General features: G+C 44.0%; 1 protein-coding gene across 2 annotated transcripts in view; it reads right to left on the reverse strand.

Annotated features, from left to right (window-relative positions):
* skila (SKI-like proto-oncogene a) overlaps window positions 1-25,216 on the reverse strand; it is a 35,261-nt gene extending 10,045 nt beyond the window's left edge. The window contains exons 1-5 of one of the 2 annotated variants that reach the window (XM_040143105.1): window positions 24,866-25,216; window positions 23,011-24,292; window positions 4,757-4,849; window positions 3,923-4,011; window positions 1,437-1,579 (exon numbers count right to left, since the gene is read on the reverse strand). In XM_040143105.1, coding sequence (XP_039999039.1) covers window positions 1,437-1,579; window positions 3,923-4,011; window positions 4,757-4,849; window positions 23,011-24,132 — 1,447 coding nt within the window. In that variant the 5' untranslated portion in view covers window positions 24,133-24,292; window positions 24,866-25,216. Of the gene's footprint in view, window positions 1-1,436; window positions 1,580-3,922; window positions 4,012-4,756; window positions 4,853-23,010; window positions 24,293-24,865 lie in introns of both variants that reach the window. The other variant, XM_040143104.1, reaches the window with a different exon arrangement.
* Between the last annotated feature and the right edge of the window lie 215 nt (window positions 25,217-25,431).

The following is a 25,431-nucleotide window of genomic DNA, read 5'->3' on the forward strand; positions in this document are numbered from 1 at the left end:
TAAGCAATATTTAAACATTTACTTAAGGGTTTATAACACACTATAATATAGGTTTCTGCAGATATAAGGACATTTTAAGTGTCTGTTAATGTACAGTATTTATCAAAAAATTTAACTTCTAAATATAAAACACATAGCGTTAGAGTTTTAGGGTTATTATTACAACTGTGTTTTAATATATTGTCATTAATTATCTGTTTATACACCAACCCACAGGAGGAATTAGTTGTTTACAAATACATTAATAAATGTTCATATCTACCTACAGCCACATCATAGAGTGTTATAAACCATTTATCAATTTTTTTTTTTTTTACATAACTATTTAGCGTTTATAAACAGTAAGTTTAATATAAAAGTTTCAAACAGGAAGTGGATGAATATTATTTGAAAATTAAATGGTCAGCAAAATTTTGGAGCACATATATTATAGAATAATTTTCTTTTTTCATCATGTAGAACTGGATTTATTCTTCATTAGTATTTTGTCAGCTCTTGAATTAATTTATCTGAATATCCCAACGACTGTCATGATATTTTTACACTACTAATCACAGGAAGATGATTTCTGAACATGAAATTCCACCTCACCCGCCATTTTACACTGGGTAATGTAGCTCGATAATTACTGTAGTTGTAAAGCCAACAATTCAATTAACGGATTGGAGGCAATTACCCACCCTTTCAAGTATTTTCAGCACTGCTATTTTCAGTTTCTTACATGAATTAACATAACTGTACAGTGTAGGTTGATGCATTTACTTTCACACAAAGGTCAAGTAAGAAAGCGTATGAATCTAGGTGTTATTTTATTTTAGTATAATTAGACTTGAGTGCAGTGTTTGATTATACCATGCAAATTGAGAGGCTTGAAAAATGGGTAGGACTTCCTCACTTAGTGCTTGCCTGATGTGTATGCTGTATAAAGGGATGACAATTTTCAGCATATCTTGGGAACTTTACAGTTTATCAAGGAAAGCCGAAATCAAATTTGATCACATTTTACTTCTTGTATACAAGCCCACACAGCCTTGCGCCTGCTTAACCAATATCAGACCTTTTAGGTCAATTGGTTCAGGCCTTCCGGTTTTTCCCAGGATTAAATCTAAAATTGGGGATGCGACTTTTGGTTTTTAATATTCCTAGTCCCTGGAATACGTTGCCAGATTATGCTCCCACATTAACTCTGCTGCAAAGCAGGCTGAAAACCTTCCCTCTCCCCAGAGATAAATCATGGTTTGTTTGGTTCCTATGGTTTAGAAAGAAGCAAAAAGATGGCAATGAATGTTTGTAATCCCAATTTAGAATCTGGATTTGTGTGTTAAAGTGGTATATGGTTGTAATTTTGCATGACAGTCAATAAATGTCTGTGTGTGTGTGTGTGTGTGTGTGTCTCTCTCTCTGTATCGTGTATTAATGTGTGTATCATTACTGACCCATGGGTGGCTCGTCATGCCCCAGCACTCTGTGGCTGTAGTGGTGTTTGAGCAGCGCTCCAAGCATCTCTGGGCTCATCTCCGCCTCCCTCCGCAGAGACACGTTGGGAGCCACCATTTTATCATATGTGTACAGGTAGTAACTGGGAGAGAGAAACAGATAAAGAAAAGACATTTCAACACTGGACTGGTCTCATATGTAGACAAATCTTTACTATTCTTACACAAAATACTCAACATGCAATAGCCTTGAAAAGTAATTTGATTTCACGTCATAGTTCCCCTTGATCACGCAAAGGTGGGGTATGCTGCTAATAATGTACACACTGGATCAAGTGTCTGTTTTGTCTTTGTTGTTTTTATTCTAGCAGCAGTGTTACCTTTCACACACTTCTCTGTTTTTGCAGTAAAGACCATAAAATGTTACGAGTTATGGACTTTGCAATGCTGATATACATTAACTAACATATAAGCCTGCAATTACTCTAATGGCCCTTTTACCTCTGCAACAGTAAAACACAGCTGAATCAGAGTAATTAAACAGAAGTCATTTGGTGACTGTTTATGCCTACAGTAACTGCACCACCTGGAGACAGGAGCTGAAAACACAGTTTGGAACATGAATATTTCTTATCATGTGTTCACAGGATCTCAGCCTAAACAGACCTTCAGCTTATCACAAAAGTCCAGGTAGTGGGTACAACTGAGAGAGAGATAGTGCCTGGAGATGCACTGAAGCCACTGAGGCAACATTATCTGCCTATTCCTGGCTGGTGGGAAGGGAGGGAAGGAGGATAGAGAGAAATAGAAAGAGACAGAAAGATAGAGAAGCAGATGGAGAAGAGAAGAGAAGAGAAGAGAAGAGAAGAGAAGAGAAGAGAAGAGAAGCTTTGAACCCCTCCCCCACCAGCAGTCCCCTCCAGACAGAGCTGAGGCTGGAGCTGGAGCTGTGAACTAGGTTAAGCATGACAGCTCAGTGGGGCTCTGCCTGAAAAACTACAGCACTACCAACAAGGCCTTGCTTCCTCTGCTCTGGATGGAAATGAAACACTGCCTGCTCGCCCGAATGAGAATCTAAAAACTCCTTCACATGAAACACCAAAGATGTGATTGAATAATGTAAGCTTGGCTCGTATTTGACAAGTGTACCGCTAATGGATGTTGGTAGTAACCCAAATACGACATTAAGTGCTGCGGATGTCTAGCACGGCGTTTGGCTGGAGCAGAGCATTTCATTATTACTAACGCTACAATGCAGAAGACATGCTCCAAACTGGTCTGTGCAAGTCCTGACTGGTTTGACAGTGTAACAGTCATGTGATGCTGGTAGGTGACCAGAACTCTAATCCCGCCAGTTAGTCTGGCCTGACGTCTACAAGCCTCAACACAGTCAGTTTGTCGGGGCAGTAACAAGTAGCTACGGCACCGTAAACCATCTAATTCCATTTTTTAATCTGGGTCAGATTACTGTGTGAGCCATCAAAGCACAATATCCGAGCCCAGGCTCATATGCTCTGGGGAGGTATGGAGGGAGTAGAAGAGAACCAGAAGAGAGAAAACAGGGGCTTTGGGAAGAAAAGAGGAGGGAGGGAGAGGAGAGGAGAGGCTCCTGTGATGATGGATAGAGGACAAAGAGGGAACTGTGCAGAAGACTGATTAAAGTCCTCACAAATTAGGAATGGGAATTTCATTTACTGAGAAAAGAAACTGAAATCAAACTTAACATCACTTGGTGATTTTTGTGCACTAAAGCAGAAGGGCAAACAACCCAAACACATCTAAATTGTCTTGCACAAAGTTTACCTCTACAAAAAAGAATAATTTAAACAACTAGCTATTTTAATTTTCTCTAGGAATACAAACCAATGTAAACTTGACCATCTTTAAACAACAAATTTAAACAACTTAGAAGCAAACAGCCTGTTGAAAAATACTATTCCTACAACATCAGGCAAATCCAAAGCACTTTCCTGGAAATACACAAAGCGAAAATGCACTACAAAGCGAATACATCCAAAAACAAAAACCAACTAGAGCTGCAATGATAAAGTCGATTAACCGATTCAGATTAATTAAACAATTTTGATAATCCATTAATTGTTTGTTGTTGTTTTTTTCATGCAAAAAGGCCACACATTTACTGGTTTAAGCTTTTCACTTGTGAAAATTAACCAATTAATAGGTTAATCAAGCAAAAATGTCAAATATTCTAATTGCAGGTTCTCAAATGTGAGGATTTGCTGCTTTTGCTTTTTTTAATCATTTTAAATTGAATATCTTTGGGTTATGGGCTGAATTTCAGACAAAACAGGACATTTGAGGGCGTCAGCTTAGACTCTGAGGGCATGTGCTGGTCGCTTTTTTATTTTTTTAATAATAAATGAAAAAATTAAGTTGTAGATAAATCCATAATACAAAAAACTGTTGGTTGCGACCCTTAAATGTTGTTTTGGTGCTGTTTAAGCAAGGTTAATTCGATGTAGTACCTTGGATGGACCAGGGTGGGGTGTCCTGGCTCCTCCTTGATGTCCGAGAAAAGACGGTTGAACACCATAGTCGGTGGAGATGTTTTCCCCTGTGGAAAAAAAAAAAAAACACATGCATATAAACATAACACACCACAGCAACACATTGTCTTTTTTTATCTATTGTGTTACAGCCACAAAGGCACACAATAGCAGCTCTTCCATCCACATTTATTGACCTTTGCATACAATTTTGCAGTTGAATAAGTGAATTATCACAACGGCGATCAGATGCATGCCCACGCACACACACATGAATACATGGAGAGAAAACAGCAGGAGGAGAAGGGAATATGCAGTAGTGCACATGGCGCATCTTGGTGCCATAATCTAATAAAGCTAATATATGCATGCATACATGGGGAAGAGGGATCATCCATCAGGCGTCAGCTGAGAGAGAGAGAGAGAGCGAGAGCGAGAGAGAGAGCGAGAGAGCGAGAGCGAGTGTGTGTGTGTGTGTGTGTGTGTGTGTGCGCACGTTGGAGAAAAAAGACAATCATGATGAAGAGCTTCTTCCCTGTGTGTGCGTGTATAGTCGTTGCATGTGCGGTGATAGGGGGAGGTGGAGAGCAGAGCCTTTCAGCAGCTGTATGAGCATATTCCTGACAGGTCCGAGAGGAGAAGCGTGCTGCCATGAATGAGTGAACAAAGGGTGTGTCTGTCAGTGGTGGGGTGACCCTGAGAGCTGACCTGTGTGTAGAGGAGGGGGAGGGGGAAGAGGGGAGGGGATGCTGGAGCAGTAGGAGGAGGTGGAGAGATGGGTGGACGGATGCAGGGAGGGAACCGACGACTGACCTTTCTCGCAGGGTCGACGTCGGCCAACTTGCCGCTGGGTGAGCAGAGGTCTGCTGATGATTTCCTCACCTGGCTCTCCTTCTCCTCCACTACCTTCTGAAACACATGGAGAAAGAGGTGGCAGTTAAACAGACACACACGCCAAGCTTAAACAGGGAGCACAGAGGTAAGCACAGAAAACATTTGTTAGAATACTCTAAACAATTAAAATGATACGCTCTCTCTCAGGGAGCGTGGGAATGAGAGGAAGAAAGAGGAGAGAAAAAAATTTTAACCGGCTCTGCGGTCAGAGAGGGGAAAGATAGAGAAAAATGGCATTTAAACGATAGGAAACAGAGACAAATGACATCCAAGCGATAGGAAATGGTGACAAATGGCATTAAAAGTGAATAGCATGAGCAAGCTACGGCCTGAGCGGACCGTGATACAGCGTTTGAGAGAACCAAGGTGGCAGGGAAATGGATAAACTAAGAGTAGAGCCTGAATGAGCCCACTGAGGGAGGCGTATGAATAAAACACAAGAAAAGCGACGCCGATAGTCAACATGGTTACATAAAGGCCTGTCATCATTTGCTTCTGTGCGTGTGATTCAGTGTTACGCATGCAACGCCGTTGGAGCCAACCTCTCGCGTGAAGGTGTGTGTGTGTGTGTGTGTGTGTGTGTGTGTGTGTGTGTGTGTGTGTGTGTGTGTGTGTGTGTGTGTGTGTGTGTGTGTGTGTGTGTGTGTGTGTGCTTCAGCTTCGTACACTCTGAGCCATGTGTGTTCATATAAATACTGCTGGCCTTGCCTGTAGTTGTGCGTCTATGTGTGTGTTTCGTTTTTTTTTTTGTTTTTTTTGTTTTTTTTTCAGCAAATCCAGGACACACTCAGCGAGAGGCCACAAGCTGATGCAGTTGATGCTTATCTGTGGCAGACAGGCCTGACACTACACACACGCTGCCTGCAGTTCACACACACTCAACCAAACTGACATGTGGCACAGGCATCAGAGGAACAAGCATCGCAATATGAACCACTAGGTCGACCATAGCAACAGACAGAGAAAGGATGGAGAGTGGACGTGTAGAGAGCACAGAGTAGAAGGTGGGAGGAGATGGGGATGTAAAATAAAAGAGGATAAAGGAAGAGTGAGAATCCAATGAGGAGTAAAGTGCAAAGGTGGAGAGCAGAAGGAAGGGAGACAGAGAGATAGAGGTTGTAGAAAGCATCAATAATTTACTTACTAGCCTTTTAAAGCTAGTAAGAATGAATGCACACACACGCACGCACGCACACACGCACACAATGAATAATAAACAGACAGCCTCTCATCAGATGGACTAAAGGATTTTCCTCGGTGCTGTATCTGCTAAGAGACACGGTCTTTACCAGAGCTAAACAGCCTTATAACAACCTAGCCAAATTACTGTGACAGCCAGGTATTACCCACCTAACATCCATGTCAGCTGCTAGTCCAGAGGCAGCTTTACTTTAGCAGCTTTAGCCAATAGTATTTTCTTGAAACATAATTAGTTACTTGTTATATCTCAAAATACATCCTCTATTTGGTCTTTTTCAAATGTATTTATCTAATTATCAAATTTCACAATCAATATATGTTTCACGTACCATACAGTGCCCTGTTTGCATACCAAAACATACAGAGACACAAGCTCAACATTTCTATACTGTTAATGGAATAGTTCAACATTTTGGGAAAATTTGAGAAGTGATTAATTGTCTAAGTCATTTATCAAGCAAAAACACAAAATATTCAGTAGTTGTAGCCTCTAAAACTCAAGGATTTGTTGCTTCCCTCTGTTTTATATCATTCACCTGGGGCATTTTTAACTATTCTGTGACATTTTAAGAGACTGAAAGATTGTCTGCATTTACTCCTATTTCAGTTACCCTTTCTTGTTTTGTCACAATAAAGAAACCATGAGAAAACAACTACTACTAGTACTTATTTGTGAGTGTGTGAATTCATGTGTGCTGTATGTAGGTGATAGTCACAAATTTACAAGGGCATGGATGAATGAGCATGTGCATGCAAATGTAAAAGACTGGAGCCATATGCATAGCCAGGTGTGTCTCTGTGTGTGTATACAGAAGGGGTCTTGTCTGTTTATGAGCACTTGTGGTGGGTGTTTTTTCCTTTTATTTTTTTCTCCAGAAGGCAGCACTGCAGCACTGGGGGGGGGGATGATGGGACAGGGCAGAGACAGAGGGAAGGAGGGGACAGGGGGAGGAGAATTGACAGAAACAACAATAAGCCCACTGCAGTGGTGAGGAGGTGAGCTGGGTCCTCGTCAGCTGGATTTCCTGCAATATCAAGGGTGTCTGAATGTGCGCATGTGTATGTGTATTTGTGCATGTTGGAGGCACTTGCTACTTTACACCCCTAATTTCAAATCTGTCACTCCCCCTGCACAAGTGTGTGTGTGTGTGTGAGACAAACACAGACAGAGCCAAACTGACATTAACACCAGGTCATCCAGGGGTCTTTCATCTGCTTGACCCCCCACGACAGGAAATGTTGTGCTGATGAGACAACTGACAGCTCATTAAAAAGGTGGGTGTGTGCATGTGTGTTTATCAATTTGAAAGAAATTATGAGACTGTGTTGGTTCTTGTCTGTGTGTGTTTGTTTGCTTGCAAAAACACTTGTTTGTACATGGGTTTATATATGTGTATGTGGTCCAAATAGAGGCCGTGCATGTATGTGTGTTCCACTAATGGTTGCCTGCGTCTCTCCCTGTAATTCCTGCTTACCTGACAGTTGACAGCTTAACGCCCACCACCCAAGCCCTGCTGCTCGTTATTCCTGCTGCTCTGCGCTCTCTATTCCTTAATGAATGTGTGTGGGTGCAAACGTTTGCACATTTCAACACAACTGTTTTCCTCTCCTCCTGTTGCCCATCCCCCCCCCATGTGCTTTATTAACACACACCATGCTTTGACTCGGGCCTAATCTGCAGTAATGAAGCACCTCTCTTATGTGGGTTGCTTCTGCGACACACAAACACACACACACAAACAGCCCTTAACCCTACTATGTCTCAGTCCTTTGTCAGGCTGAAGCTTGCCTTATGACAATGTGGATCAGCATTCCACACACTCGCTCAGCTGAACTCTGCCCTGTTGTTCGTAATCACCAGCAACAGTCTGCCTGCCGCTGCAGCCACACACACACACACACACACACACACACACACACACACAGATCACCCCACCACTACATACAGCTACATGAAACGTGCTGCTCTAGACACACATGGCCATGTGAACTTTGTGACCCATTTCTGGGCCCTCAGTTTAGTCCCCCAACCATTAGCACACATGACATTCCTCCAACAGGCATATTAATGGAGCAGAAAGTGTTTTTTTGCTGTGTGTATGTGTGTGTGTGGCCTTAGTGCTGCTAAATCCAACATTAACAAGCGCCACTTTACTAAACAGACATCCATGACTGTACATTACCATACACAGTCTCGCAAACGCAGGCAGAGAGTAAATGCAATTCATTGGCGGCCGTGTATTTCTACCACGAGTTCCATCTGTGCTTCCCACCGCAAAGCCCCAAAATCTAATTTAAGCCAGGAATACTTCTTGCCTCTATTCTCTTTTTTGATGGAAATTTACAACAAAAGGTGCATCTTAAATGGAGGCAGACGTTATCATGTAAGCCTGTGTGAACAGAAATCTAAAAAAATATGTCATTTTAAGCTTGTGCTCTTTCAATTTAAGATAGAAATTAATCTTTGCTCAGAGTGTCACATTTCATAATTTGCTGTGCTTATGGAAAGCACCACCACATCATTCATGAAGTGTTGATTTCCGACTGGGGTGAAGGCTTTCAACTTCGCAAAAAAGTTGAAAACCACCCAATTTCTTCTTTAGCAGAAAACACCAGAGGATGTAAGTGAGTCTCTTTCAGCGCTTGCCAGTCTCTAGTCAACTAACAGACAACAAGAGGAATTTTCAATCGTAAGTCTATCCTTGGTGTACTTTATATGCATCTCAGCTACAGGTAGAGACTTAAAAACACACACACACACACACACACACACACACACACACACACACACACACACACACACACACACACACACACACACACACACACACACACACACACAGAGTGCAAACAAGTCCGAGGTCAAGCTCTCCTCTGCCTCCCTTCTCTGTTTCTTCACTTCAGTCACGTGGACACTCCAGATGACTGCCGTCTCAGTGTGCGCACGCACGCACGCACGCGCACACACAAGAACAAAGCGCTTTGAAGGTGTGTCAGAAGTGAGGACCGGCCAAAATGTCCTCACTCCGTTAGGTATATAAGTCACTAGTCCTCACATAGATAAAAGCACAAGCACAAGCACACACTCACACACACTTTGCTATAAATAAACATGCTGTCTCCATACATGTATAATAAAACACATAAAAGCGCCCCCCCCCACACACACACACACAAACACACACACTCCCTAAAGTGATGCATTTTCCACGCAGCAAATCTTACTTTTAAAAAATTTAGGAGGAAAAAGAAATACATTTAGCAGGGTGATCCGTGAACACAACCTTCCTCAAATTGTGAAGTGAAGTGAAAATCTCATAAATCTAATTTAAATTGTGGCAAGATGTTGCTTCAGTTGAATGATGACACGATCCTGAGAAGGCTGAGGACATTTTGGAGCTACAAGAGCTGAATCAATTGGTATATACTGAGTCACTTTTTAAGGCAAAGAGCCAAACACTCTTGTACCAGCTTCTTAAATGCAAGTATTTTCTGCTTTTCTCAGTTTCATATATTTGTAAACCGAATCTCTCTAAATTTTGAACTGTTGATTGAACAAAACAAGACGTTTCAACACATCGCCTTGGAAAATGAAAAGATAATTAAAATAATCATTAGCTGCAGCCCTAGACACATCACCAGGATCCGTATGCTGTTGTTTTTAGCTGGCAGGATGAATTGATTCTTCAGAGAATATGCTACGGAAATACTTAAACTGTTAAACCCTGCCCAGGATATAAAACACACTCACAATCACACACGCACAACCACAACTAGTCTCAACAGGCCTAATGGCAAATCTTATCTAGGGCACAATAAAGAGTGTGCAAGCCTTAGTCTGACCTTTCATCCCAGAGCAGCAGACCTGTGTGTTTGTCTGTCAATGTGAGTGTGTGTGCTATTTAAATCCATTTAAAATCCCTTCTGTGCCCTAAAACACAGTTGGGCCCAACTGTCTTCGCATCTACTGAAACCCGGGAATCAGTGGTCGGGGCGTATGAAAACGGAAACAAATCCCAGGCGTCCGCCACAATCTTGCTCATGGGGCAGAAACAGAGGGGTTCACAAAACATAACTGTGCCACCCATCCTCCCTCGTCCTCCTCCTCCCCCCTCTGAGCCATTTATGTGCCTGGCATTCAAGAAGGGGAGGGAGAGGGCAAAGGATAGTGGCAGGCAGCTGATGAGGATGGAGTAATGCGGCTCATTCTCCTTTTACCCCTCTCAGGAGGAAGTAAAACAGTCTTTATTTGGGTGCCTTTTCATTCTGCCTCAGACAGAGAGGGAGAAAATAGGAACACGCATACACAGACACTCACAGAGACAGTCAGTCACGCCCTGTCTGTTTCTAAACCACATCCTGTTCTGCTGCAGTCGTCAACTGTGTGAAAGATCAAGCTACAGATAAATAGTTATATATACTTCCTGGCCAAATCATGCAACAACAAGATATTGCAGCTTCTTGGCTGCATGGCTGTGTGTCGCAGAAATTCAATCATGTCTCCTGTATTCTCTCATCACTCATCACTTTCTCTTCAAAGTTCCCCCAAAAGTTGATCTAAGTGGCGTTGTCCTTTGCCTTTATTTAGGATCTGACGTATAAACCTTGTGTTTGTGTGCTCTGGTGGTCGCACCTGGCCCCCCACACAGACACTAGAGGCCTTTATATGGAGGTCTTAATCCAATAAGCCGCACTTTGTTTCAGCAGCCAAATCAATAACAGCCCACAAGGGAACCAGGCAGCAAAGTGGGGCATTTAAAGGGATACACTTTTTTTGGTAGAAGCTCTCTCATTAACTCAACACTGAAATGAGAGTGTGCATGTTCAGTTCTTGACTTGTTATCTGCTGTGAATGCTTAAGCCTTCAGTTATACTTGTGTATTTTGGAATAATAGTAAAAAGTCAAGTATATAGCTTATTTCTCATAGCACATATCTTTTCAAGTCAAGAGGCAACAATAATCTTCTCTTGTCTTCTGCTCAGACTGTTCAAAGTCTTCACACTTCTCTGACTGCTTAAAAGGAAGAAACCTATTTCTTACTGTATGTGCAAAGAAGGCGATTACTCAACTTATTTTTCTTTTGTTTTAGCCTTGAACAAATAGATATGCGATTAAAAAAAACAGCAGGGCACAGACGAGGACAGGTCTGACAGGTGGACGGTTAGACTAAAGGGTGACGGGGGGAAAACAGGAAAGGAAAGAGAAAAAAAAAGGACCAGCAGACAGCCAAGACAGATGAGGACACAAAGAGACAACATGTGACTGTCTGTCTGTTTGTGCCTGCCCTTAGACACACACACACACATACACACACCTGTTCCTCCCTCTTTCCAAACACAAAGAGAAACAGCAGGGCTAGACAAGCACAATGATAAGCATCAGCCAGACTAGTCATGCCAGAGTCACAAACACACAAACACACACAGGCAGATAAGGACAGGTTAATTCCTGACTTGCTTTGGCTTCAGGCCTTGGGCACATTTTTGCATCACATGGGCACTCTGTCTAGACAGTCATCACACACACACAAACACAGACAGCCGTTCCACTCCCTGCCAACATGTTGAGCTCCTTCCTCTACAGCTCTAGTCAGCCATTTTGCAATCCACACACCACAGCCTTGATAGCCTGAGCCAATGGGACCCAGCGTAGAAACGGTTAATGGGAATCTATGTGAGAAAATGGAGTGAGTTATAAAAGTGATGTGAGCGAGGAAACTCCCCCTAATAATTGAGCTCACCATCTACTGTCCACCCACTGAAGCTTTACCACAGACAGGAGTTTAATTTCGAAACCAGCTACAGTATTTCGCTATGATCCTTTACATAAAAAGCAGGCTCTTTGAGCTCTCTTGATCAATTTTTCTATTCATCTTCCCTGTTTCTCTCTCTCTCTCCCTCTCTCTCTCTTCCCACTCTGTTTCTCATGTTTCACAGTCAAATCCCAGGTGGAGGTCTCTAGTCTATATTCGCAGTAGTACATGAGGAGGGTTGTAATAATGTTAGCTTATGAATGGACAAATTGTCTGACTTGAATACAATTGGCCACAAAGGCTAAGGTAACTCCCACATCACACACGACACTATATACAACACAGTATATATTAAAGTAGCAAAAGAAAAATACTATGCAACTGCAAGTGATGATTATTTTCATTATCAGTTAATCTGCCAGTTACTTTCTGGATTAATCCATTAATTGTTTGGGTGATGAAATATTGCAAAATAGAAAAAAATGTCAATCAGAGTTCAACATGACATCTCCAGATGTTTTGTTTTGTCTGACTAAAATTCAAAACCCAACAATATTCAATTAACTATCAAAAGAGGATTAAGTAAACCGGCAAATATTGACATTTGAGAAACTGGAACCAGTGCAAAATAAGCTATTTTAAGACATCTCTTTGAATGCTGGTAACACTAGGTGGATATTTGACATATACTACATGATTAATTGATCAGTAATGCCAGATACAATTGCTGTAGCCCTAATAGCAATATAAAAACATAACTCAAAGGAACCGCTGTAATTGTAAATGGTTCAGAAACTGCATCAGAATTCAGAAGTACAACTGAATTGTATCATTCTTCAAATCCTCAACCTCAATACTGTGATTAATACTCATAAATAGACAAAGTATGTCATGAAATAAGATAATTTTAGCCATACTCATGCAGCTATATGAGAGAGGAAATATGATTCAGCCTTGTGAAAGGATGGGCTCAGTATGAAGGGTGAGAGATTAGTGACATCTGAAATTTCCTGTTTGCCTTCCGAGCTGCTATAACACATGGCGAAAAACTGAAAAGTGTATGCTTTCCCTTACCAAAGTCACTTCATGTTCAAATAAATATTATGAGGACATAATGTTTCTGACTCTTAAAATCCAAATGAAATCTGCCCCTCATCTCTTGTACCACCAAGATATGTCATTTGGTTGAACATGAAACATTACAGCCCTGTTTCAAAATGTAGCCAGTGACGTTCATCCTGTCTACACACACACAGGGAAATTGGAAGTGTGGTGCAGTAGGTGAAGGGCATTTAATAATCATCCATGTGCAAGAGACCATACTATCTGTATATGCATGTGCAACTCATCGTCTCTAGCACAGAAGCTCTGTGTGTGTGTGTGCTCTACTTTCCTTCCCCACTGCCCCCCAGAGCGTTAATTACCAAAGCTGTCGGGGCTCATCTATGTGAGTCAACCAGGCCAGCAGACAGACAGACACACTCACACACTCACACACACACACACACACACACACACACACACACTCACTCACACAGATGCACACGCAAGTAAACAGACATCCCATCATCAAACAACAGCTCCATCAAACAGCAGTGTAGCAGGATGAGGAGAATGACGTAGTTTACTGCAAGCAAACTGTCGTGCACAAATGCGCACACAGACACGAGCGGACACACTTCATGCTCTCAGGAGAACACATCGACTGAGAATGAGGCCAGTGGGCCCTTGTCTTGTCTGAGGATGACTGTACTCATCATTTGAGCTTCATCTGGGCCAGTGGTCGTGTGCTTTACCATCTCTAAAAACCAAAGAGAAAGTCTCTAGCGAAGCTTGCTGCCATGGGACACTGTTTGGAGGTAGGTTACTGGTTGAAATCGGCAATTAGGGATACACGGACTGCCATCACAAAAACGCAGATGAGCTGCCTGGTTTTCTATATAAGCAAACGCGGCTTACTATTCAAATGGATGAAACAACTCAGAGTGCTTGGAGACAGAGGGGAGTGAGAGAGCTGCAGATAGGAAGAGTGTTGCTAAGCAGACTGAAAGCAGAGAGAGGCTGTCAGCAAGCCAACAATGCACTGCTATCACTAGAGAGAGAAAGAAAACACAAAATGGAGACACTGCCTGACCCTCTGGCTTTGCAGTAAATTACACTGCATTCACTAAAATGCCTCAAAGTATATGGTGAAGTCTGCTTCTAACATTTGGTAACTAAATAAGACCCAGCAACAGTAACCTCATCATAATTTGGCCTGAATGCCATTTTAAGACTAGTCTTTAAGCAGTCAGACACCAAAATTAATGATTTTTCTTGGTGAAAGGTGGAAATAAAAACTCTCACCACTTGTGCTGCATCTCTAAAAACAAGTCTAATGAAAAACAGGCTTCACACTTAAATAGGTGAATGTTTAAATGTTTTAATGCAAGAGTTGGAGTTGTCCTTGACTAAAATCCCATCTTCACTGGTCCTCACATGCAGTCATATATCGATCCGCGGTTTGTTCGTTTCCTCCTCAGCACAGCCAACGGCTCTGCTGTAATGTGGAATACTGCAGTAAATGTCAATGCTTGGTTGGTCGTCCCTGTCTGCAACGAGGACGGGGGGAGAAAGGTGAAACATCGAGGGAAGGATGGAGAAAGAGAGAGGGGGAAAGAGGGTAAGGAGGCTGATCCATGATACAGTCCTAGTACTACAAAGAGAAAGCTCCACCTGGCCAAAACACCCCGCAGGGTAAAATCTATCATAGACACATAGAAAGAGAGAGAGTTAAATCCAAAACAGGCCCTGGGTCCTCTGACTGTTCTGCAGGGAGCTCCGGTCTCATCCATATTACATGCAGGAGCTTGTTTGAAGCCTCTACTGCTCGTCTCTGCATGGGCAGCTTGGCTTTGCTGTCCAGGCCCCTCGGGCTTGCCTGTCTCTCCCACACACAAACAGCTCCTGTAATGCAAATCGATCAGCTAGCATGACTCTCCCTCTATCACTCTCCCTTTCTCTCTGTCACAATCTCTGGTCTTCAAAACAAGTCTCCGAAGACCATTCTCTATACTTTCACAATGGCTCGTGGTCTGCAGAATTCACTAGAGACATTTGCTTTTAATCTGGTGAAATCTGAATTATGAAAAGAACTTCACCATTGAACACACACAGAAATCTACCAGCATTTTGGCCTGAGGCTGATACTGATATTAATACACCAAAATTTATGACGGGTGAACCCACAGGCCGCACACTTGATCACCAGACTTCCTTCATTAAAACAGTCACTGTCTGAGACAAGCTTGACAACAGCCCAGGCAAAGCGCAGCTGGGTTTGGTAAATGTCATTACGGTTGAGTCAGAGCTCTTAAGTGAACACACCTGGGCGTAGATCAAACAGACTGAGTGAGAGACCAGGAAGGTGATAAATCTTTGTCCTGGCTCCACAGTGACGCTGATGAGTTGACAGCAGACCGCAGCACTGATGGAGCACCGTGACTCACGCTGGAGAATAGGCTTGGTGTGGTGACTAGAGGAAGTGGCTGATCGTGGTGCTAGTGGTTGTCTTTGTGTGTGTTTCTGGCTGTGTTTGACCATTACATTTCCTTTAACCATGAACAGTGGACTGTGTCATCGGCACTGTATCCCATGCTACTGTGTGTATGTGTGATGTGTCTGATAAGAGATGTCATCATATGGACACCTTCAAAGCTCGTGTCACGGTCAAGTCACAGTTTGGCTTTCTGGCATTCACCCCTGATAACAAAGACAAAAAGTTTGACTTTTGGATTTTAAATTTCAACAGCAACGTTCATTTTTTTATGGAGCACACTGCTTTTCAGAACAGAAAATTATATTGTCTGCCAAAAAAGCTAACAGAAAAGACAACCTTGCCAAAATTTACCATCATCTGGCTTGAGGCAAGATTTTTTCCTCTCAACATGAGTCATTTTTACTAAGAGCTACTGTACATATGGCCTCATCAGGGATCAGGATGCGTCTCAGCCGGAATATTTTGATAGTGATGACAAAGAAAATGTCTGGCATAACAAAGTGCACTTTTCACAGGAAATGGTTAAAATGTAGCCAGACCGTAAACCACAAGGCAATGCTTCACTCTTCAAAGGATAAAGTCAAGGGTAATAAGGCTCCATGCTGGCCAAGTAGCCCCAGCAGCAAGGCTCGTTTAATATGAACAACAGTGAAGCCAGAAAAGAAGATGTACACGCAAAGAATCAGTACCACATGCTCGACAAGAGTTGCATACACGTGCACACAGCACAGCAGCTTGGGCGCAGTTAAGAAGGACTTGACTATTAGCTCGTATGCAAGGATGCTGAAGTGCAATCACCAGTTTCCGTCACATGCAACCCTTAATTAGGCTTCCATAGCTGAAGTATACTCAAATAATCATACATATAATGCGTTTTATGAGAGCTATTATGTAATTAATTGCATCTTAAGGTCAATGACCCTGAGGACTGTCTACTACTTAGCTTATGCTTTAAAGAGGTACAGTGGGACTGTTGAGGATCCAGAGAGAAACAGTCCTCTATTTACAGGATCGAGATGAGCTTTTGTGGACCCCTGAGGGATATGAGGCAAATGTATGTTTGCATGTGTTTGTCTGCCCTAAGAAATTTAAGGGAGACAGATTTTTCCCATGAGCGGCGTCGCTGCAGGTGGGAATAGCGGTGAGATAAACACATCAGCATTCGGCACGGCAGAGGCATAAAGAGATTCAGGTCTTGGCAAAACATAAAATGTCACTTGTTTCACCTCCACTATTGCATTCTGTTTCTCAGTTGCTAACTTTACAGCCTTGTCCTGAGCAACATCAGTCGGGCCCCTGGTTAGACGAGGATTTACAAGGTATAGAGGCAGCCAGCAGTGGAAGGGAAAGAAACAGAGTTTGATGTCAGTGGACCAAAGGCAAGGCGGCAAAATAAAGCACTTATAGGACGTAATCACCTTTTCCAAGCTACATCAGTGGTTTGCTCTGCTTTCTGCTTAAATTTGGAGCGCAGGCGGAAGTTCAAAACTAGCATGGGCCACGGCAGCACTTAACTTGACTCCCGTTGTGTGCAACTGAGCACGTGGGACCGTTTGACAAAAGAACGTGGACACCTAATCAAGCATCGCAAGCAGAATCGCTTCCATATGGAAATGGCGAGCCATTACCAAACACGCAAAAACATTACAAGCAAAGTGGTGAGATGGGGATTCCTTTAATCATAAAGACCAACTATTTTCCCCTGATTTCCCTGTGTTTGCAACATGCATAATTGATCAGTGTAGTGTCTGAGCTTAATGTGTTGTGGATGTGCCGGGTGGCAGCCCAGCAGGACTGACGACATGCCTTTGATATCCTATGTTTATCTCCCTGCCTGGGAGACCGGGGTTGTGGGAGAAAATATGAGAGAGGCAGTTTAAGTACGTATACGGTGTTTATGCGTGTGTGTCTCTGCTGTGTATATGGTGCTCCTATGGAAAGCGCTGTCTGTGGGTCTCTCCATTTATATCTTCATTAATCACCGTTCCCACCGGCAAGGCGGCACAGAAGAGTCTTTCAAATGCAAACGCACTCACTCTGCTTGCACACAACACGCACAGGCTGGCAGTCTCCCACAGTCCTTTTACAGTACACCTCCCTCGCCTCCGACTCCCTGTCCCTGTCCCTAACGCACACACGACCTGCTAGTCTGTCTGTCTCCCAGGGAGACTAGACAGTGGACAGTTAATCTTCTCATCAACACTGCGATTAATTAATACCAAGACTCCTCATTATTCCTGTCTCACGCAGAACAACTGAGGCAAGCTCGTCAGACATGTTACGATCCAAGCTACTTTCTCTTCTTACAGTTTTATTTGCACTCGTAGCCCATTATTTGCCTTCTCTTTCACTTGTTCTTGCTTTCATTTTCCTTACAGGCAACAAATTGGTCTGACACCCTGAGGGGGGAGAGCCAGAGAACGGTGAACATGCAAACAGGCTGTCAGTCCAGGGAACTTTTAAAGCCTGCAGGGCATTTGGCTGGGAGGGGCTTTGCCAGTTTGTTTAGTCTATGAGACTGTTGGCAGACATGGCACAGGCTCCACTGTATTTGGACTGACCTATCTCTGCTGCCTGCTGCTTTTGCTAGCTCACATCAGTCACACAGCAGTACATTATCTTCTTCTTCTGGTGGTGAAGTGGGAAAAAAAGCCCAAACCAAGGAAACAGTCAAAAATAACAAGCTGCAGCTGGGTTGGGAAATTACCACCAGCCAACCAGTGATGCATTTTTTTAACTGTGGGGTTGTAGTGCACAGGAAAAGCTGTGAGCTGTTGCACAACTAATTTAAGCGGTGAACTGAACTGTCGCTGAGGCCTGTAACCATTTTCAAATGCTGGTTACATTTCAAAGATTTTTATCTATTTGAGAAAAAGACTGAGAAGTAATGACTTTGGCGTTCCTCCAGTGAGCTGCAATGCTGTTATGGAGCTGTGATACTGGCACTGACCTGATGGTGACATACCAGAGGCCCCTCGGCTTAGCCCCTCCTACCTTGCGGGGCCCCATTAAGCCCTTTACAAACACTGGCCAAGGCACAGCGTGTTGTGCACAGGGAACACAGACAGTCTTCAACACCAAACTACATACAGGCTTGATAGACTGTAGGTTACTCTGGGCCAGCATTCAAGGAAGCTGCTGTGTATTCATTATAAGTGGATAATTGTTCTTTGGAAAATGCACAAACAGACACAGAAATACGTATTCTGGGGATGGGGCGGGTGGCAAAGGAGGGAGTGCTAGCTGTGGAAATGTGAGCTAGCCGTCATGTGATTGGCCAACCAAGAGGGTTGTTCCAAGCCAGATTTGTGGTTCAGCTCAGGTCTTGGGGAGGTTAATTTTCAACTCTGGGAAAGAAGAGCTGGGGCCCGAGCCCCCTGTAAAAACCTGGCTGACATGGCCCATTTCATGGAAGACGACCAAAGTGTAGAGCAGTTTGTGTCAGAGACAACAGCCAGACTCACCTGTCCTGCTCTTACCCTCTCATCTTCTTACTTTCATACTCTTTATCTCTCTTCTCTGCCCTTACCTCATTTGCTCAAGTGCCTCAGTGGTGGTATGTTTTCTGACCACACTTACCCTTCTTGCGTCTGCCTGACACTACTTCTGTCTGGCAGCCTGTCAGAGTTTCAAGAATTATGGCAAGCAACGGCAGACGTTAGGTTAACTTGAGAGACTGGCTCACATGTCTTAACACAGACAGGAACTGTTGCAACACCGGCTGTGGCCCCTGTAACTGAGTCTCCTCATTTCACTCTCCTTCCACTTCCTCCTGCCTCGGTCCATCTCCTCCTCTATTCAGTGTCCGTGTCACCCAGCAACTCGCCACATCCATCAAGGTCGGAAAGCAGATCAATAGCCACTGGCTTTCCTCTCATGCGCCTTGCAGACTCACACAAGTGGTCTTATTGCTTATGTAACGATCGACTTATCGGGTCATTTGACTGCTTTTTTTTTTTTTCCTGTTCGTTGATAGGGGCCCCAGGGGGGTATTGAATGTTTACAGAGACATGTGGGCTAAAGCCGAACTGTCTAGGTTAAAAGAAAAGGATGATGATGAGCAAAGGATGGCAGACTGAAGACCACAAGTCGAGACGTGTGAGGACAGGAACCCAAGAAAAGCAGGCAGATGGAAGATTGACATCAAGACAGAGGGAGAGGTAGAGGAAGGAGGAACAGAGAGCAAATGCAGCACAGTGAACGATTAGCATGCCTGCCAAAATCCAATTAGATACAGCCCACGAGAGTGACTGACAAGCAGACAGACAGACAGAGCAGACAGACAGACAGAGCAGACAGCCCAGGAGACAGCCAGAGAGTGCAGCTGCACTGGTCTGCGGTAATGAAGTCACTGGTTTCCAAATAGCAAATAGAGGAAGCCAGAGAGATGCAGATGTCTGCCGTCTGTGCCGCAGCCACTGTGTCAGCCCAGCCAAGGTGGCAGACAGAGGAAGGTTGTTCTCTCCGTCTGACACTTCTGACTCTGGGCCAGCGCAATGCTACAAACGAGGCTGAGGCAACTAAGCAGCACTCAGCTATGTTCACTATGTTGCTCTACCTTGGGATTATGCACGCTGGGTTTCACAAACATGCCTAAAATATCAGTCTGTAATGTCTTTTTCTTATTTTGAAACGCCAAATTTTTTCTACTTAGAGATACAGATTAAGAAAAGGTCAGGACTCTGGTCAATCAAACCAAAAGTAAACACCAGTTAAAGAGTAGTATAAATGTTTACATTTTAAACAGTAAAAACAACCTTTGTGTATCTGTGTAACATAGATTTTGTCATTCAAATGTCTGGTCATACACCACCTCGCTGTCTGATGAAATGCAATGTAGACACACTACCCAAATAATACAAAATGTCCTTCCAGCAAGATGGATACTTCACAAAGTGGTGGTGATGATTATCAAATTGAAAGTTCTTTCAGGAAGGAAAAAAAACCCAAAACATAAAAAAAAACCAAAAAATAAATCACCCAGTAAAAAATGACGACACATGATCTTGTCTCAGTGGAAAGTACAAGTGTTCGTCACAATCCCCGAAGGCAAAAATGAACTCATTGTCTGTCGGATTCTAAAGTGACTCTTGAGATAAGGCTTCAGCTTGTTGCTGTCTGTTGGTGGCGTCTGTCTAGCAAACTCTATTTACACAGCAGGGATCAGTAGACATGGTCGCAGTGCCTCGGGGCACAAAGCACCGTTTATAGAGAGCAAGTCCTGGAGTTTTTAACTGCACCTTTTCAAACCAAACACTCCCAACAGGATATGGGACTAGCAGCCATTGGAGAAAGTGGGGGGGGGGACTTCCAGAAGGCTCCCCTTGTTTGTGTCTCTTCTCTTCTAGAGGTCCCAGAGCTCTCCGGTAAAACTATGAATTGCTTGTAAATGTGCACATTGACACTGTGTGTAAATAAAGGCCACTGGGAAAAGGGTCTGCAGCCGAGGTTAGATCAACACATCGAGGCAAGCCATCTTTCTAAAAAGCATGTGAGACTATAAGCTGCCTGGCTGGCCTTCCACTAACATCCACTGGGATGTGGAAAGTATGAGTCACACAGTCAATGCAGTGGAGGCAGCTGGACAGAGTCTGGAGGATGTTCAGGGTGAGAGACATGTCCGTCTGCCTCACTTCCTGTTCAGTAAAACACACACTTTCATTACACAAATACACACACATAAACACAGACTGGTTGGACTTGGAAGGGACCCCAGTGTCCTGACTGAGTGAAGAGGGATACTGCCAGGTCACCGTGTTCTCTGGTCACTGACCTTTCACACACCCATATATCCGCTCCAGTGGGGGGGGGGGGGCATCCTCTTTTGATGCCAAAAATCACCTGCTTCCTGTAGACTCACAGGCAACTGTCTTTCCAGGAATTTGTCCGTTAGTCCCTATGTATGTCTGTCTACATGGACTTAACTGTTGCATAAAATTTCACCTTTTACAACAGCATCTTGGATCAAGCCAAACCCATCAAAAAAAACAGAAGGTAAAATGTAGTCACTGCTGCCAAACAAGAGCAGCAAGATACAAAAAAAGAAACAACAAAAAAAGGGGGGGAAAAAACAAAAAAACAACAAACCAACTGAGAAAAATCACCCCACACAGAGAAGACAGCGCCTGAAACTGTGAGTAGACAGAGACTCCAGAGAGCCTGGCAAAGTGTGAGACAGGGAGAGGTGACGATGTGTCATACTAGCCACCAGTTAGCAGCTCATTACACCCACTGAGGTTGGCAATGTCTCATACATAAAAGCACACGTACACACAACAAAGACAGTAGGACTTGAGCATGTATTTTTTTTACATGCATTTCCTCTGTGGTACTAAAACATCTTTGTCTTTGAGAGAGAACGTTTAGGTCTTTGAAGATGCATACATAAGGGGCCGGAGGAAAAGGAGGACGACAATTAGGAAGAGGCTGGACAGGAATGCGGTCGGGACGCTAGACGAGACATCAGACTGTATTTCCGGCACATTCGCACACAAAGTTAACCAGACAGGGAAAATGCAAAGCATCTCCCTATCTAATAGGTACACAAACAGTTCAAAATGTGTGTCTTGTGATTCAGAAATGTGTTCTCTCACACCTGCACACACCATGAATACACACTGCTATCTCTTCTCCACAGTCTCTCACTTAACCTGCTACCTGCTGTACGATAATCACAATTAAATCTTGCCAGTAAGGGATGTAGTAGAGCCCCTTTTTATTTAAAATGAGTGTTTGCCGGCTAAAGCGTTTCCTTTTTTTAACTTCACTAACTTCGAGCTGGTGATTTGAGTGTGAACAGATCACACCAAACAGACAAAAACACAAGCCCAACTGTACCTACAAAGCAATACAAAAAGGGCGGTCCACAATGGTCAGACGGAGGTCATGAGACATAAACCAGTCAATGGCAGAGAAACAATCTAGAGCTTTTCCCCCATTGAATGCTGACTTTTCAATAGGCCTGCTGCCCTTGTGGCTTAGATACTGCTTTTTTTTTTTTTTTAAAACACAGAAAAATAAGAAGAATCTGCAAAATCATCCTCTTTGGGAGACACTGCAGTATTCTGGCTTTCAGTGATAATACCATTAATGCAATGAAACCATTTCACTTTCAGGTTAGCTTGAAAGTAAAAGGCTCACTAATGACGTCTAAGTCTAAAAAGACAAATTCCAGTTAACTTGAGCAGACTAGAATAAATTTTTATTTTTCAATCAGTCAAATGATCTAAATTGTGCAGGAGTTCAACAGTCTCCCCCTGAGCCTCATATATTGGCCTTTTGTTCAGGGACATTCCCAGTGACCTCAAGCTGACCTCAGGGGACAAACGATGCACTTCCCTTTCAGCTGTGGCCAGCTGGCCTAACCTCGTCTGATCAGAGCCGGCCAGAGAAAATGACACCACCTGTCCTCCGTCACACATTCTGGGTCAACACTGGTTTAAGAAAACACCAGGCGTACGGTAGGCCGGTCAAACCTGCTGATCACACAGAATATGGGACTGGACCATCACAGAAGAGAAGGGTCAACTGGCAAACCAGTTTTGGAGACTTTAATAGCACATTATCCACCTAATAAAAGTTTTAATTGGTTTCTTTAGGGGAAAGCTGATGAATGTCATTTTATTGCTCGCAAACAAACAAAGTCACACAAAGACAAAGTTATCATTCTGAAGTGCACTTACTTTGTCTAGTGATCTCTTGAGCTGGTAATGGAACTTCTCTTTGACCTCGTCCAGGAGCTGCTTGAGCTTGGGCTCCTCAGGCGTGCCCTGGTACTTCCTGGCAAGCTGCAGGTAGCAGGGCCACTTGGCTGAGTCAAAGCCCCAGTGGCAGGTCCTCTTATCAGGTGACTTGTGTGAATGCATGACAAACTTCTGTGGTGAAAAGAGCAACTGGCACTCAACACACTGGATGCACGGCGCCTCAGGCTGGGTGTAGAACTGGGGCACAAAGAGACCCTGGCACTTCCCCAGACATTGGTGCTCCACCTGGAAGCTGGCTTCGCTCTCCTTCAGCAGGCCATGGGCCGACAGCTTACCACTGGGGTCGGCAGGCAAGGCCGCCCCAGGGCGCAGCAGAGCGTTGCACAACCGTTGCGCATCCGTCAGTGTAATGAGGCCACAGGAGGGTGCGTTGAATGGCAGAATGCCCAGCACTTTGAGGATGTGCAGCTGCTCAGCGTCGCAACGTGAGCAGTAGACGTAGAGCTCGTCGCACACAGTGTTGATCTGCTGCAATGAGAAGTCGCGGAGCACAGAGTTGAGCACCTGGGGCAGGCAGAGCCGCTTTTCTCCCCCAACAACGAAGCAGGAGATGGACTCTCCTTCCAGCAGCGAGTGGGTGAGTTCAGTGGAGCTGTCACAGGGAACCAATAGAGGACCCCCTCCCAGAACAGGAGGGGACGGCAGGGGGGGCATGCCGGCTGGGGAATGCTCGTGGCCGGTGCGGGCTGAGAAGGCAGCTGGGCCCCCAAGGGAGCTCTGGCTGCTGAGAGTGAACTGGGCCAGTGTGTGTTTGAGCCCAGGGCTCAGGTCCAGGGCTTTAGCAGAGCCCACCATATGTAATTCAACCCGGCCCGCCACATCCATGTCAGAGTCGTGGTGCAGGTCCTCGGTCTGCTCCCTCTTCACCTTGGGAGTCTTGGGGAGGGAATCCAAACTGCGACGCTTCAGGTTGATCTCCGCCATCACTCGCTTCTTGATGGGTGCGTCTTCCAGACGCTCTCTGTACAGCCGTTTCATGTTGCCCTTGAATGAGGTCAAGTCTTTGAAAGGGGTTTTCAAACTGGTCTGGGTGCTGGCCATATCTAAGCACTGAGTTATTGTCGTTTCTGTCTGCTGACTGAGTTCTTGTATTCCTCTGAGTCTGTTTTTCCTTCTTAAGTCTTTTCAAATGACACAAATCTGCTGGTAGTCAGACACATGCATGATGGTGACTGTAGTTTTCTATGTTCTTATCCGCTTCCTGAGCATTAAAACAAACAAACAAACAAACAAACAAAAAAAAAACAAATTCAGAAAACAGGGAAGAGGTGAAAAAAAAAAAGTCAGTCATTATCTAAACTACAGCTAATCAATTTCTTTCCTGTACAGGAATGAACGAACTGAAAATGATCTTGTCAAAAAGTGTTTTGGAGCATGAAACATCCAGAAGGAATTTAAATGTTTTATGGCTACTGTCTCAGCTGTGGGCTGAAGAGGTCAATGGCTGTTTGCATGGACCACTAAACCAAATGGCCATCACCATACTTCACGCAAATGCAAGGCTTTCTTCAGCCCTTGCAACCGAACCCCAGGGAAAATTTACATCAGGGTTTCCACCAAAGGTTTTGAAACAAACTTTCCTGCACAAAGTGAGAATTTTAACAAGCGAAACCAGTTGACCAGACATAACAAGCTGAGTGAAATTCCCCACCTCCCTGCCCCTCTCCCATTACATTGTTAATGTAAGGCTGGTACACAATGGTCAAAAACATTTCACTTTGCAAATGAAAGTGCCCTTCCCAACCATATTGTGCCTTCACCTAGGTCTGCTTACCCCACGCTGACCCCATCAACTCCATGAAAAACAATTGGTTAAAGCGTTAACAGCAGTCGTCCCCTCCTCTCAGTCCTTTCACAGCTTGACACGGGGCAGTGCGGAAAGCGGCGTTTCCCCCTTTTTACTATCAGGCTTTACTGCGGAATTACCAGGTCCACCGTAATAAGGTAAACAGCGCGTAGCCGGTAACCCCCAATTTAAAACGCCATTTAGTTGACAATGGCTACTGCTGCAATATGACACGGCGAGACGGCAGATTGGACGCGACTGCGGCTCGAAAATGCAACGTTTACTGTATCATCCGCGCTCCGCGGTGCTGTCGTGAAAGGCGACGGATTTAAAAAAAATCTGCACCGAACGGAGATTTCAGACTGTCCAAAAAAAAAAAAAAAAACGCACATTGGGTTAACTGACCACAGGGACTAAGTGTGCAAGCTTTTTTTTTTTTTTTTTTTTCCAGCATCCCATCGCTTTTTTTCCACCGACTGAGACGCTGCTGCTGCTGCTGCGGAGCAAACCTCGAGCTCGTTTCCGAAACGAGCTGATGTTCGTGGGCGTTTTAA

This window comes from Xiphias gladius, chromosome 14 (assembly GCF_016859285.1).
Source record: "Xiphias gladius isolate SHS-SW01 ecotype Sanya breed wild chromosome 14, ASM1685928v1, whole genome shotgun sequence".
Classification (NCBI taxonomy): domain Eukaryota; kingdom Metazoa; phylum Chordata; class Actinopteri; order Istiophoriformes; family Xiphiidae; genus Xiphias; species Xiphias gladius.